At 39.6% G+C, this 16880-nt stretch overlaps 1 protein-coding gene across 1 annotated transcript in view; it reads right to left on the bottom strand.

Annotated features, from left to right (window-relative positions):
- Positions 1–16880, bottom strand: part of LOC308178141 (uncharacterized protein) — a 70977-nt gene that overhangs the window by 21634 nt on the left and 32463 nt on the right. Inside the window, exons 15-21 of the mRNA XM_080556243.1 lie at positions 8168–8302; positions 5973–6246; positions 5318–5528; positions 4584–4791; positions 2572–2715; positions 1952–2108; positions 199–278 (exon numbers count right to left, since the gene is read on the bottom strand). Of these exons, the coding sequence (XP_080412369.1) occupies positions 199–278; positions 1952–2108; positions 2572–2715; positions 4584–4791; positions 5318–5528; positions 5973–6246; positions 8168–8302 (1209 nt within the window). The remainder of the gene's footprint in view (positions 1–198; positions 279–1951; positions 2109–2571; positions 2716–4583; positions 4792–5317; positions 5529–5972; positions 6247–8167; positions 8303–16880) is intronic.

The raw sequence follows: 16880 nt of genomic DNA, 5'->3' as shown, positions 1-16880 counted from the left end.
TGCTCTGGGTTGGAGGTGGCAAAGGGTAGGTTTTGTCACCTCTCTGCAACGCTGAGGAAAAGGCTGCGCCTCCTGACAGTCCTTGCCTCCAACATAGAATTTCCACCACTCTGAGAGTTTAAGTAGAAAGCAATATTAAGGCCCAGGCAATAGCTTGTCTGGACATGGCATGGCCACTTGCTAACAGACGTGAGGTACCTGGTGAGGTCGTGCTGTACCAACATACGGTAGAGAGTTGGGGCGCTGCACAGAGTGGTCACTGGATACCTGCACAAGGTCTGACAAATTAAAAAGAAAATTAGAATTCAACAATATTGTTTTGGGAAAAAAAAAACCAAACAACTTGCTGCTAACGATTCATTTCTATTCCATATTAGGGCACAAATTGTAAAGCCTGACTGTAACCTCACTTAACATTGTAAGCCAAAGCAAAAAGAAGTCAAACCCACGAAGTAAAACAAAACAAAACAAAACAAACAAACAAACAAACAAAAACAACTGTGACTGTCAGTGTTGAGATAAGATACTACAGTGCTTAAAACACCTGCTGAAGAGGTGATACACTGTGGTAAATTGCTGGTGTTCATAGTTTGTCCTGATACTCACTTGAAGCACAAAGGACCATCCTTTTGTGTGAAAACCTGGCTGTAGAGGTACAACATAATTTCTGAAAGGGACTTCCGTAAAGCACACATTTCACCTTAGGACAAAGTCAGGCACTGCAAAATGGAGGCACCTAACATGAGAGGTTTCTTTTGAATATTTTGCCTATGTCCGTCTTTTATTTGATCTCACGCTGAAAAGAACTGCCACAAAGCTCCAGACATGCTGCAATTCCTCAGCAGTCCTGACAAAGTGCCTGCCATGCAGTACAATGTGCAGAGCCAAACCTCTGTAAGTCCAGGCTGGGTTGAGAGGAATGCGGTATTAAAAGGTTTTGGTGTTTTTTTTTGTTTGTTTGTTTGTTTGTTTGTTTTCAGGCTGGCACACTTATATATATATATTCCTTCTTTGGCTGGCACTGAACACAGAACATGAGTGCCTTGCTAGAAAAAGTAAAGATCTCAGCTGAGCCTCCTTTTTCTGATGCATCTTTTTTTCTCACCAATAACACCAGCAAATGATTCTCAATCACTCAGGTAGAAGAACTAAGCCATACTTTATATTTTTTAAACCTCACTTCTGCCTGCAGTGAAAGTTTGCTCAGAGGCAGGGGACAGGTAATGATAAACAAAAGCAAAGGGCAGACCTCTCATTTACCAGTCTTCACTCCAGTCACACCATGGGTAAAGCAGCCTCTAATGTCTACTTCATTTTGTGCAGAGATCTGATACCCCATGCACGTTGCAAGCAGATGTCAGCAAGGCTAAGAAATTTATTTAAAGAAACTAAAACCAAACTAACAACTACCATTTTGAAAAAGGAAATGGGATTAAAATGTCCAAATAAACCTCGTGGTGTTAGGAACGTACACTTTTCCACTTTGAGCCATTTAGGAATAGCACTCTCCCCTTTTTCTGTTGCAAGAGTAAATCTCAGATTAGCTTGAGAAGCTTGAAAATAATTTGATTTAGGAACAAGCCCATCTCACTACTTCATTGTTTTCCAGTGCTGACTTGTCTTTCTTAAGGGTCAGAGCATCTTAATTAAAATATTAATTTACATGTAATTCAGCTCATTTATCATTTCAATAGTGAAATACAGGAGGGGAGAGGTTTACGTAATACCAGTAACTCCTGCTGATCAGAAGCAGCTGGTAATATCCTATGCCCAAAAAAGTCATGCTGCAAAATCCTTCCTGTATTATATTCCTATTCAAAGCACAATCACCTTGTGGTTATGCCAATTTAAAACAGCTAATCCCATCAACCTAAGAGGCTTAGTTTTGTGTCCTGCCTGGAAAATAACATGAAATATGAGTAACTACTCATTGTAAGCATGGTGTTCTTACATTTAAGATTACTTTTGGATCAAACTGTGGCATGGCATGTACGAAAACGCATGTACCCTGGAACCATGGACCAAAAACATTCCCAATAGCTGCCTTTATCCAGCCAGTGTCTGACATGTTCCACACGATGTCTGAGGGAGTCAAATTCATCCAATATCTGTTAAAGACAAAGATGACCAGTATAAGGATAACTGCAAGTGGAAATCAAAAATGTGAGAGGTTTTGTGTGTTTTTATTTTTTTGGCCTATTTTTATTTTTTTGGCCATGCCTTTTTAAAGGCATGGTAAATTTGATCCAAAACTCAAGAGCTCAAATAAATGCTTTTTACCTATCCTTTATACTGATGGTAAACATAAAGAAAAATATATGGTATCCTTACTGAGTTTTCAAAATATGTTATTTTGCATGGATTACACGGCAAGCAGTTTCTAAAATGGTGCTTTATACCATGTCAAACAAGATCCTTGCTTCCTAGGTACAATTCAGCTGAAGAGACCACAAGAAATGACATGCACTGTATGTGAGAGCCTCATCATCTATCACAGTTTTATCATACAAAAATTCTTCTGTTTGCTTTGTATTTCAGAGCTGTAAAAGCATAATTAGCTCAATACTTCACCTTCCACAGATAAAAAAACCCAGACCAAAGCTTCCATAGGAATGTTCAACCATTTTGGGGAAGCCTGTGGTACCACTAGTAAAATAGATTGTCATTGGATCCTGGCTTCTTGTCTTCACGCAGTTATGGACAGCAGAGGCAGCCCTTGAAAAAAGGAAACATATGAAACAGTGAATGATGTTATTTGGCAGATTTAGCTTGGCTCCTTTAAGCAGGATTGTCTGTATAGTGAGGTGTTAGTGCTAAGAAACTACTGAGATTCCTTCACTCTTGCACTGCTAGTTCTGTATCAGTGTCGTTGATCTCGGTCTTTAACTTTTCTCTGTGTACATCTTCTCCACAGTTATACCCCCAACTGGCTCACTTTCCTTCACCTCCCATAACCATCAAGAGTTCCAGCATCTTGTGTTTGACCAAAGTACCCTCCAGAAAGCATATCCTCCAGCCTTAACGTGATTAGCTAAGGGCAGACCCACCATTTCAGGTGGTGGATGGTCCCACCAGTTAATTATCCTGGGGAAGCATGGGGATGCACAAATTCCTGGCAGTCTGGTCCATGACAGGGAGATATTTCTCATCCCGTAATGGGATGAGAAAGCAAAACCACTTCTTCTTCTGTGCCAGGATTGATGTTTGAAAAGGTTTTGCTTGGCACAGAAACACTGCCCATGCCTGGCCCCCACTGCGAGGTTGGGCTCAGGATGTCTGTCTTCGTGGGCCCGCTGTCTCCCTGTGCTGGCTGGCAGGTAGCCTCGCTGACAAGGTCCACAGCCCCCTGACCACCTCAGCAGCTGGCTAAGGCAGCTGAGGACATGGTGCTGGGAGGCCGGGCAGCTACCCCAGTAGGTAGGCAGGCTGCCAGCGATCTGGCGAGACAGCAAGCCCAGCAGGACAGCAGCCCAGCAGTCTGAGAAGACTGGGAGCCTGACAGCCGAGCAACCCTGGAGCCAGACAGCCAGCACTTTGCAAGGCAGCCATCTGGGGAAACCAGACAGCCTACCTGCCTGACCCCCAGTGGCAGCCTCTGTAGGACTGACACAGTTCCAGACAATATTCAGGTTTTATCAAATCAATTTTACCCACTGCCATGGACCTGAGCCCTGAACTATTAAGCCCAGCATGCAAGAGGATGCTTCAAATCCACTTGACAATGCTTTAGTAGCTCTAGGAGGTTTAAGAATGCAGTGTTACTGCTTTCTTTGTCATCCAGTTAAGCGGCACTGAGGTGGGTAATTGTTTGAAGGAAATACAGTGACAACTGGTAATGCTAGTTCAGACTTCAGTGGTTGTAAGAGTGCACAGAACATCTTACAAAGCTCTCAAAGTGACTAAAGAGCTTGTATTCCACCATGAAAGAATGTTTTTAGTTACACAGATGCTTTTAACAAAATGCCAGTTTGTAAAAATCACATCTAGGACCCTGAGCACATTGCAGCAGGATATTTTGCTTCCCTACCCTGTGGTGCTTCACCACCCCTTGTACAGTCCTGTGCACTGCAGTGAAAAGCTGTCTGTTGGGTGCCACTTCGGTAGCTGCATTTCAGTAGTGACTCAGGTGGATTTTTAAATGCATTAGGAACATTTTGCACTGTGCTCTTTTAGCTTTTCATAGTGAAATGCTATTCACGTAAGTCTTATCATCATCAAGTTTTAGGAATATGGATTGGAGTAATTTGTATAGAATATTTTTCTTTGAACTTTAGAGGGCAAATAGCCCGCAGCTGTCAATGAAAGACTTTCCTGTCCATTTTCACATATTATTTTCCCATATTATTTCATAGTCATATGAAACAAACCTAGATGTCCTAAGACTAAACTACACTTTTTTTTTTTTTAACTTAGCAATTTGGCTATTCCCAAATATCTCTTTCTTTGTAGAACACTGACTAAATTGCCTTCCCTCCGCCCTCTCAAAGGTATTAGTTCATTAACAAGACACAAGTATGTGTTTAAACAATGAGAAATCTTCCATTTGAGGTAACAGTGATAGAGCTGAGGCAGAAAGCACGCACTTGAACAAATCACTGAAGTTAAGCCACTCAGCTCTTCTGCTTTCAGATACAATTAGCTTTGTTTTCAGAAACTGGCACTTGGATGCAACTGAGTCCACCGCAGGAGCAAGCTCATCAATTGTAACAATACACTTAGCCTTGGAAGCCAGCAATCTATAGCAAATGTCTTTTGCTGTCAGCTGTGTTGTCCCTGGGATGAAGACAACACCTGAAAGTACAATAAAACGGGAAACTTATTAGCTATTTTTCACTTTCAGCCCTGCTCACTTCATAGCTTCTTCTGATTTGTTGAATATCATCACCATTCAATCCAGAAATGAGATGAGGGTTAAACAAATCACACATCCCTTAACAGATTGACTCTGCTTCCACTTGAATACAGATGTGCAGATCTAAAGCACAAAATAGTTTCTGTTTCTAAGACACCCTTTGCTCCAGGCACAATGTAAGTAGAGGTATAACTTCAGGGCAGTTAATGCTAGCAGCTTTAACATAAATCTGTTGAAATTAAATCAAATTGATTTCTAAATCATCACAAGCCACAAAAAGTGAAAGAAAACCAATGAAGGTAATTTCACCAGTCATAAGACACTACCCCTGTCAGCACCTTTGATTGTCAAATATTCAACCTACAAAGTCAGGTAAGAAATGTAACTGTTAAATGAATTGTTAACCAACTTTTGACACAGAAGGTAACAAGCAGTCCACAGACCATCAGGAATGATACAATTCACCTGTTCGCATACAAGCTGTATTCAGCAGCCACCACTCTGGGATTCTGGGTAGAATTACTATAATTCGGTCTCCTCTTTGCAGACCACACGGGCCAGAGAGCACATTGGCCACTTTTCGTGACTCAAAGCCCAGCTCTTCAAAGCTCCACTTCCTTTCACCTCCTTTTCCATTTATCCACCACAGAGCTGGGTTTGATGGTTCCTTTCGTTCCTAGAGACAATGCAAGAACAAGTGACATGCTGGTTACTTCCAAGATTCCTGTAGTTCCTCTGGGACGCTTCAGGCAGTGCAATTCAACAATGTTATATATTCTAGGACAGGGCAAGGATCTTAAGCATGTGTTTAGTTTCGGTTTAAAAGAACCCTTTTCTAAGGCACATAAAAGTTTGTGTGTATATTTAGCTGATTTGCAATGCTCATAAATTACTTGGAGGCTTTTACAAACCCGGCACTTTGTCATAGATACAAAGCACCATGTCCCCTTTGATGCTGAAGCAAATTGACTGTCCTTTCCCTGCAAAGTAAGACATTAAACCAGAAAAAGGGGAGGAAATTCTGGTCCTGTTGAAGTCAGTGACAGTTTTAGACATGAATTTTGGGGATAAAGGCACAGTTTCATTTAAAATACTGAATCTGCAGGGTCGGAAATACTACCTTTTCTATTTGAGACCACTTGTCCAGCACATCACCTGCAAAATTGAAGTACTCAGGCACTTCCTGTTCACAACGACCGATGGCTTCATAATCTGAGAGATTCAAAGGTGCAAAAGTCTTACGACACTGGTGGAATAATCTGTAGAGTGTCTGGATGCTCCATGGAGACCGCAACACTTGAATTTCAAGTAAAATCTTCATGGCAAAACCAGATATATGTGGGCTTTTGGAGAGGATAACCACCAGAGCTATTTTTTTAATGATTATTTCCCTTCTAAAAGAGACAGAAAAATCAGTAATAGCATTATGATGTACACATTCCCAGCTGACTCCAAATAGATCAGATGTATACAGAGCAGTAAAGTCCACCTCTTCATGACACTTTATCCCACCTCTCCTTATGGTTAAGATAGAGTTCCAATAACCCTTTTAAGTCTTTTGGTTTTAAAGCTGTCCACAGGCTTCTCATAGAATTCCCCCTTGAGATGACAACTCCCATGCTGTCCAACCAAAGGATGGACTTGAAACTGTGGACACACCTCCTAAGAGTTTTTGGCATGTTGCATGCGAGTAGTGTGTTTGGATGGGCACTACTGCAGCTATTTCTGTCAAAAACAGAACAAAACAAAAACAACAAAAAAACACCAAACCCCGGATAGCAGAAGCCAGTTTTCAGCCCACAATTAGAAAGGATGAACCCCGTGAACGCCTTCTATCACCCCACTGAACTGGCTGCTGAACTCAGTCCTAGAGATGCTTAGGGCTTAGGTTATTTGTTGTTTGGACATAACGCGCATGACAGAGTGAGAGACTGAAGCTGGTCATTGCTCCTGATGTTTACTATGGATCAGCACTGCAGGGAGGCCGAGGCTCATCAGTCCAAGAGCAGGTGCCAGCAGGGACAGCTCACACTAGGCACAGTCTCTCTGAATGTGCTGGGCATGGAAAGAGCTAGCAGAGCACCCTGCGATGAGCCCAGGGAGTTCCCACCTCATTAAACTGAAAGAATGAGAAAGACACCAATGAATCTGGTCCAGGGTGCTCTGCCATCTTTCTGCTTATCTTCAGATATTTCCATAGCCCATCTGTAAAGCTATTGCTCCTGTTTAAAAACCTCAACAGTAGCAAAACCTCTTGCTCTTGTGATGCCAGTAGCAACACAGACCTCTTCCAAATCATCTCTGGAATTTCTTTGTTTATGCCACCAAACAAAAGTATTCCAGAGATCCACGATGACCTCCTTGAAGTTAACCTAAAGACCAATCTGGTCTTTTTATAGCTCTTATCCTCCCATTACTATTCCCTGCTCCCATCTATGAGATTTACTGTGGCATCAGGTCCTCAATCCAGCTCTCCAATTGTCAGGGTTTGGATCCAATATTCCCATGTTGTAGGCACCACGGGAGTCTTACCTACCTATACAAGGCTACCAATTGCAAACACGGATTTGATTACAGGATGGCTGCCATCATCTGTCTCTGGTACTGGCCTTGGAATTCAGGACATAATGATCACGCACAACTATTCAAAGCCCAGGGTAATCACCAGCAAGCAGGGGCAAAGGAGCTGTGATGGAGTTTGTGCATTTAGCCAATATGCAAGAGAGGCAATAAATATCCATGCTGTTATTTTTTTGCTAAAGCAAAAAACACAAAGCAGAAGTATGTTCCACATTGCACTGTTTGCTCTCCTTTCCTTTTGTCCAAACAGAAGATTTGCAATCCACCCATGGCATTTACCTTAACATATTAGTCAGATAGCAAAGTATCATGAATAACTCAAAGGTGGTTTTTCACTTTCTCTTATTGATTTGCTTACTGGAATAATGTTTTTGCTACGTTTGTATTTATCCCTAAACATACACAGATGAACTTGGTTTCACAAAATAAAATAAAATTCATAGTTATGCATCACAATGAAAATACTTTGCAAAAGAGTGAAGCCAATTAGAGCTGTATGTATGGGAACATGGTGCTCACAGTACATTCAGTCTCAAAGACTAAAATAGAGAGGCTTTTTCTTTTTTAGATTTTTTTTTTACTCTGCTTATAACATATTGCTTCTTATCTTTATTCTTAACAGTTCATGAAAGAAAAGTCCAATTCCCAAACTCACAATAAATCAGTGAAAGCTGTGCAGAAATTGGCTACCACATTATTTTTCTCCCAGATCTGATACAGTGATTGGAGACTCACACCTGGAAAATGTTCTTCCAGAAAGAAGCTACTTCTTCAGTCTGCTTGACACAAAGCAGAAAAGTACAACTGCTCTCTGGTAGTCCACTTTCCTTCGTAAAAGTGAAAATCATATGAAGAAAGAGGAATAAAATGCTGCATTATAGATTTTTCTTTTAACATTAGCAGAAATCATCTTGCATATTTGAGAATAAGTGTTTTAACAATCACTAAATAAAAACTAATTTCTGAGGGCAATTGAATAGGTTGTCCTTACCTGGAGATGTTATTTGTGATCAGGTGAGACTTCTTTTAACTCTTACACACGTATCTTGTGTAGTAGTTGCTGGCAAGTATTGCCTGTAGCTCTCTGAGCAGTCATAGCCCTTCATTAGCATCACACATCACATTCTGTGGTGGGGATTATTTCCTCCTGAGAGTGAAGATTACATTTCTCCAATTACCTTCTGAAGAAAGGCACAATTACTGAAAAAGTCGTGAGAAGACAGAAAGAGCACTGAGTACAAATGACCACATTTCTGGTTCACTGCCTTAGGAGAATGGATAATCCACCAAAGATTAATATATAACTCCATTCTATGGCACCAATTATTTTGGAAACTGCAACAGTAGGTCTTTCTTTTCAGGTCATGGAGTTAAACACAGTATGAGAATTGGTACAATAAAAATATGAAGATTTTCATAAACCTGGTGCTGATAAATGTCACCTGTAATATCTGACAGACAATTACATGAATAAAATATATGCAGTTCAGCCGTGTGTCATCAGTTCTGATCAATGAAAACTCAAGCTATAGAATCATTGCCATGAAACATGGTGACAAAGATGAGGTGAGACAAAGTCCACGCTCTGGAAGGTAGCAACACAATGTATGAACTATAGGTTTAGGAGAATCTACTATGATCACAGTACAGCATTTTAGTATTGCCACCTGGAACGCTGAGTCCAGCAAGGGGAAAATATTTATAAACTAAGACCTAACTAAATAAAGGATATACATAAGCATACATATAGACCATATAGCATATATAGACTGTATAGAAATACAGAGGAAATAAACTGTATGATTAAGGATCAGAGTCAGGAAACGACAAGAGATGATGCTAGAAACTAGCAGAGATAGCAGCTGTTGAAGTAATGGACTATGGAGAGGCAGAACCAAGCTGTTAGAGCCCATGCGTCTCTGCCATATCAATGTATGACTGATTCTTCATATAGACTGCTAAATTGCTACATGTTAGGAGTACCTGAAAGCTTTCAAGTCACTTTTGCAAACTGAACCTAAACTCTGAAATTACTCAGAGGTAAACTATCCAATCTGGCATCAGTGTCGTTGCACAAGTCAAGTACAGCCTCTCTCCCTGTCTATCGTGTCTTATTGTAGACCCAGAACCAACTCCCAGGCTAAATTCTGTAGAGTTCACTGTTAGGAGATTACCCTCCCCACCTTGGTAAACTACATACAACATAATGAAAAAGCATATACTCAAAGTTAAAGTAATTGTAGACTGTCCACCTCTCATTTTAACATTTTTTTAAAAAGGGTGTGCAGCAGAATTCCTGAAGTGACACTATTAGCTGACGTTATGGTAATGTGAAAAGAGAATTACTGCATTCTTCCGATTTGACTGCTATTTTAGTGGTTCTGCTTTTGCTCTTACCATTCTTCAGTCAAGAGCATGAACAAAGATAACTATGGATAGAGGTACATGGAAGCCCCTATACACAGTCAGAGAAATTAAGATGGACAGGACAATGATAAACACAGGGAATTCCTAGTAAAACCTGGAGAAAAACACTGTGTGGTGCTCAGTTCTTTGAATTTTCACTTCAAGAGCACATACAGTGAGATTCAGAGTAGGAACGTTTGGGTTGGGTATTGAGGAACTTCATGTCTTTATAGCAGGGCACAGCATCTTCTGTCTTCTCTCCCCACGGTGCAAATAATTTCTCTAATTCCTCACACTGCCTTGACTGGTAAGTGGCTTTTGAGTTGTATAACACACACACACACAAAAAAAAAACAAACCAAACCAAACTAAAAAACAAAACAAACAAACAAACAAAAAACAACCCACAAGTGTGCCACTCTGAACACATGGAGTTTCTAGCATATGAAAACAAGAGAGCCCATCTTCAATCCAGTTTGGAGAGACTGAAATCAATGAGTGAGTTTGCTCACACACTTGCAAGGCAGCCAGATTTGGCCCATTTCGCAGAGTAAACCGGGGTAAAATCCTAAGGGCAGTCAGGGGTTTACAGCAACAATTCGAGTGACATCCAACCTGGCTGGCCTGCATTCTGTCAATGCATTTTGAGACACAGCACAGCTGCTACTGTTTGGAGGTGTCCTTAACCGTTGTTCAGTGCAACAGTGATGGGCAATATACACACAGATAGGTCAGACAGGTAATTTGTCCTCTAAGTCCTAGAATAAACAAATAAAAAGTATGCCAAGCTTTTGACTGGACACAGCATACTGCAGCAGCTTTCTGCCAGCACACACAGAAAAAAAACACTTGACTGGTGATTTTTATGATAGCAGCGATGAAATCTGGAGAAGTTTCTCATTTGCTCACCAAAATGTAACTAGCTGCCCCCAGAAAGTAGGATTCAGAGCAGCTGTTGATGAGAATGTACTGGAGAGCCTCCCAAGGTAGATAATGCAGTTCCAGTCTGACATCTCTGTTGCTTACTTCAAGTACAACACATTGGACAGGAGGTAGCCTAAAGACTTTCTCTCTGGAATGAATCACCAAAGGAATAATTAAAACAATATTATATATAAATAAAACCCCCAAATGTACCCCACACCTCTTTCAGTCACTTTTGTCATTTCCTGAAAAATATAATGCTCTCAGCATGCAAATAGTCCAGTGAGTGAGGTTTATTTTTCATTTCATGCCTAGTTCTGCTCCTACAGAAATCAATTTTCAGCTATCCCCTGGTTTCAGCAATGCAAGTTCAGATCCATTTAGACGGTTGTAATCTACAAGGATGCAGTATTTTGTGCATTTGATTTCTCTCTCTCTAAAAAAAAAGCAAAAAACAAAAAAACCCTCATGCAATTACGTACTTAGTAGGTGGAAAGCAAAGCAATATTCATTTCAGAGCTTAAGGGTATGAAAGAGGTAAGTACTCTCCTGGCACAGCATCTCCTGGGACTTGTGTTTTTTTGTCAGTTAGTAACTCAATTAGTTGTCCTGAAAGGTCATCAACAGCTTCACTACATAGCATGTTTGTTATTTTTCCAAGCTCTTGAGACAACAGCAGACGTGCTCATGGGTACCACACAGTGGGTTTAGAGCAGAACCAGGACATTTTGAGATAAATAAACCTATTTTTTGGTTCACTGGTGTTTTTGTGTGCCCAGTAAACGCAGCAAGACTTGGTCATAAAGTTCAACAGCTATTTACGTCGTCTGAATCAAGAATAAAGAGTATGTGGGCTGTGTTGTAGCAGCACTGTTTGAGCTGCCAGTGCTATTGAGGGGTAACAAGAAATCTGAGATGCAACCTAGCAGGGATGAACTAAGCCTCTGCTGCTGCCATACCCACGTAACCGTGCTTGACTGTTATGGAAATACCTCGTAGTCTAAACTCACCACTCAGCCCAGAAAATCCTTGATCATATTTAATCCTGAAACTATATGTGACTGGCTAAAACTAATGTGGAAGTCTGATAATCAAAAACAATTAAAATTATTCTCACAGAATAGTGTTTGATACCTACTTGCAGTCATCCTAAAATTCATTGTGGCTTTCAGCAGTAACAATGCACATATGAAAATAAAAGCAAAAGCTAAAGGAAAGTCTTATTTGCCCTCTTCTTGTTACTTTCAATACAGTTTCTCTCACATATATTTAAAATCATAGGAAATATATTGCTTTAGAAACACCTCAAAGCACAAGAACAAAAATCAGCAGCTACTCTTGATTAGAAGGTTGTTCAACACCTCTTAAGACTGATAGGATGACAGAAGGCAGAAAAGCAATCCAGGATCAGCACATTCTGACTGGGAGCTCAGCAGCAAAGTTCTTTCTCATGCTTTGTTCCTTAGTTGCTTCCTTTGGATTTTCCCAGAGATCATCTTTGGCTGTTGAACAAGCTCCACCTAGTTTATAAAGAGAGATAACAACAGTACTTAGCAGTGCGACACAGCTGGACTGTTTTTCTTTTTTTTTGTGGCAAGCCTGCAATTTCAAAAGTTATGGGCTCTTTTGAGGATGAAGCAGGCAGGCCACACTCCAGCTCCAGTGCTTGACAAAAAATCCTTCGGGATTTTCCTATTCGGATTCAGGTTTTGTATCATTATAAAAATGCACTAATACATTGGTGAGTCCAACAGGCCCAATGTATATAGTGAGAACCCTGTAACTTCAGCAGAAAGGAAAACTCCTGGGTGAGATTTTCCCTTGTATTAGGAGTAATTTACACCACGAGAACAAGGCTTAGGGGAAACCCCACCCAGACCTGTTTGAAGACCAATATGGGCTAGTGCCAAAAAGCAAGAATTTGTTCTGGGATTATATTTTTAAGATTGTTTTAAAAACAATTACTTCCTAAAATCATAATTAGATTGTTAAAAAACTTCTTACAAAGAATAAATTGATTACAAGAACAATCTGATTTATTTGCTTCGAAGTGGATTACTTTGCCAAAACATATTCCAAATCTGAATGCACTTAAAAAGAATCAGATTCTGAAGCTGTGACCAGATTACATTATTCAACATATTTTTTATGGTTGCACTTAAAAATCCAATGCTATTTATAGTTATTCCATTCAAAAATGGGATTACATTTAAAATACTCAACCTGTTTTCCCTCTGCTCTAATTAAATCAACGAGAGAAAAAATTAATCTCCCAGAACAAAGCTGTTACTCAGGAAAAAGGAATGGAAATTTAAAACCATGTATTGATGCTGTTGAAACCCTGTCCAGAAAGTGAGGAAGCCAAAGGCAGACAGTGCAGTCCATTGATTTTTGGTGGGAACTGGTGCATCGTTGCTTAGCCAGATGGGGCTTATTCTGCTATCCTGGACAAACTGATCAAGTTTAACTCTGAACGTGGACGCCCTGGAGTTCTTTTCAACCATTCTAAATACACTACTTGTGGAGTTTGATTCCTGCAAAGGAAGCCCCACCTGTGAAGGCTGTACTACTGTTCACCTCTGCACAGTCCACTGACACCAGTAATGAGCTGTGAAAATCACGCTGCAATTCCCCAAAACCTGCTGTACCCTTTCAGCCTGACAATCTGGCACCAGAGAAAACTGTGACAACTCTGCTGAGGAACTCGACAGGCTATTGATTGTTAACAGCTGAGGCTCTCACCCGCACTGTTGTATGTAAACTCTCTGTTATTGTAACATCTCAGCATCATCTTTGTTTGGTTAGTCAATGAAAATGTCTAGAAATACATTTAATATTTTATAGCTGTATTTAATTTGTAAAATCTGATTCTTGTGTTTAAACAAATTAAGCTAAATCTATGCTCGTAAGGACAATTTGATTAGATGAAGGAGCATTTAATTTCCCTGTACGTAATCACAGTGCAATCTGATACAGGTTCATCTGTAGTCTCCATGTAAGATCATCAGATCACATTGGCACAGGCCTATGATGTTCAACTAATTAGTGTTTACTTATACAGCTAGAATGTGGTCAGATTTTTCAAAGTTGCATTTCTAAAAATGATTAAAAGACACAGAGGTACCAGGAGAAAAAAGACAAAACTCTATTATTCAAAAATGTGAGCCGTTTGTATTTCTAAACTGATTATTAGGCTTGCTTAGAGTAGTTTTCACTTAAGGGTGCATTGCCAAGAACTACTTGTCTAATCAGAACTCATTGGTACTTGCCTTTCTCAGGTATTTGTAAGGTACAGCAACTGCTTTCACAAGCTTTTGCTGATGAAGAATTAATTTTTCAGGATCATGAAATGTAAATTCATGAGACAGAACAATAAAAACTTTTACCACCTCAACGAGAGAGATAGAGTTAGGCAACGCTCAGCAATTGATATCTTGATGAATAACATTCAAAAGAAAGACTAAGGTGAATAACTCAATTTTCTACAATCAAACTCCTTTCAAACCAATGGAAATACAAGTTTCTAGGACAGATGCTGGATAATTTTCTGTACCTAGAGAGCAAATAAGAATTTGGTATCAAGAAGCAGAGCAGGCCAAGTAATTCTCACATCTTTGGTTCAGTGGTAAACCAAGCCAAATCAGACCAGCTATTCATGAACATCAACAGCTTTCTTTACTTTCTTTCCAGTAACATGAAAAAGGTAAATGACTGCAACTGATTTCAAACTGAAATACTTCATTCACCTCAAAACAGAAAACAGCAGAATTCTTTTGGTCAAATAAAATATTTGGAGTTAATATGATTCTTTTCTTAAATTTAAATCAATACTCAAAAATTATTTTGTTTCAAAATGAAAAAGTAAAATCTTTTGATTTTGACAACATCAGAATGTAATATTTTATTAAAAGAATGCTGTAAATGCAAAGCTGCAATCATTTGGAGTGATTTTTTTCGATACTGGTGTTTCTTGTAGGGGGATTAGCAAATCCAGAAACTTGTATCTGTGGGGCTTGGAGTTTCTCCTCATCTGAACCACTGAAGTGGCACCATGGCATAGTCTAGTTTGAGTTCAAAATTTTCTCCAAGGAACTTCTACTCTAGACATCTGTAAGGACACTTCCATTGTATGCGAGTGACTGCAAACATACTGCTTTGGTCTGGCTGTTACATTTGTAGACATCTAACCTTATTTTTTCATTCTGCTGTCATGCCAGGGTGGTCCTGAGCAGCCTGGCAAAGTTCACAGAGGCCTTAAAAAGCTGAGGACCTTCATGCCCACAGCCTCACTCCCTCAGTGGGGACCTGACTTAAGAGCATGTAGCCATGTGAAGTGTGGACTTCTCAGCAGACTGAGACCTTGGTGAAACCAAATTTGACAACAGCATTTTGTTCTTTCTTCTTCTGGTAGAAATCATAATAAGCAAACTTCTTGCTTTTATGGGGGATTTGATTTCCTGTGCTTACAAAGGTTTCTATGTTCCCCTCAAAGCCCACGGGATTGTGCTGGAAGATAATTTTCCTTTGGATTTTAAGACTGTATGGTAGGAATCCACTAGGAAACAAGCAGCTGCTGGACACTGTTGCTCTGAGACGGCCAACAAAAGCTCAGACACTAATGATGAGCTTTTGATCTGCATCTTAAATCTAATATTTGAATGTGAAGGTTGAACTTGGCAAATTACCCCTTCTGTAACTGATCTTTTCAGTAATGAATCCTTCTTACACAGATTTACTTACAGTCATTTCATTTATAAATTGTGCTCATTTTTATTTGTACAGGGGGACTATTAAGACTCATACAAAGCATTAGCATAATAATTGGTTTTACATCAACAACATCAACAATCTAAAAAGCCTTATGAATAACTGAAAACAAACTCACCTAATTGCTGCTCTATTTTTCATTACAGCTTTACTCCAATTTTTTGTATTGTGGAAAAAGAGATGAAGTCATAGATCACTTATAAAATGTTCCTGCTCAATGGACTGGCTAAAATAACACACGAAAAGTCACAAAAATTGCCATCCAGCAAATCTGTGAGACCATGTTCCAAACACATTCTGGAAATGTGTTAAGGACTTCCAGACATAAAGCTAAATATTAACTTTCTTACTAATGCAAGCAAAGCAATTTTATGGGCTAAAATACACACAACACTATATATATGTCTATATATACACAGACACACAGTATGACTGTATACCTGTAATATTGAGTACACACTGTAACTTTCTACAACTGTTAGTTCTCATTGTCTATGACAGCATCATACATGAAAGGATCATTCCTCAATACTGCAGATAATCTCAAATTCTCACTGCATTTACCTCAGAGAGACTGTTAGAACAAAAGATGGGGTCTCATGCTCGTACCTCTCTCAAAAGTCTACTATTTCAAAATAATATTTAGTATACATATTGCTTGTGCTATTTAGTATTCTTATACTATGTGTAAGAATATTCCTTACAGTTTAAAAACTCCCCAAAAAATCACACTTGAACTTTGCATTGAGAATTCCACTCCTGGTTTGTGCTTGGAGTACAAGAGATACTCCATCAAAAGAAGGGAAAACCTACACATGGTTCTCATCCTACCAACATAAATGTGGATTTTGAATCTTGCTGAAATAAAACTTCTAGACCTTTATCTGTAGCAATGCATTTTCAGGACTTGTGCTGCCATGGTCCCAAACAAAAAACGAACAAGCAGACAAAAATTGATATAACCACTAAGGGGAAAAAAATAAAGAAGAACCTCTTCCCAGCTGAAACTGAAGTTTTGTCTCTTTATAAAACTTCAAAGGAAAGAAGTCATTTAAAACAACTGGAATCAGTTGTTTTACTTGTCTCCTATCCTTAGAACAGCTGTGTTGCCCATTCTAAACACACTTAAAACACCACAGAAAGAGTACAGGGCTACTTATCTTCTGAAGCAGGGGGAGAAGACCACGGAGTCCCAAGAACACAACAGCTTCTTCCTTATGATCCAGTTCTGTTTCTTTGAAATCCTAATATAACAGTATTGACTTTGCAGAAGTTCAGCAAAATATGCGGAGGCACTGGCAGCATTAACGCCTGGGGGAGCTTGATTTGCAACCTTACCATAGCAATGTAC

The sequence above is a fragment of the Anser brachyrhynchus genome, assembly GCF_964034855.1.
Source record: "Anser brachyrhynchus genome assembly, chromosome: 15".
Classification (NCBI taxonomy): Eukaryota; Metazoa; Chordata; class Aves; order Anseriformes; family Anatidae; genus Anser; species Anser brachyrhynchus.
This window is presented reverse-complemented; position numbering and strand designations above follow the sequence as displayed.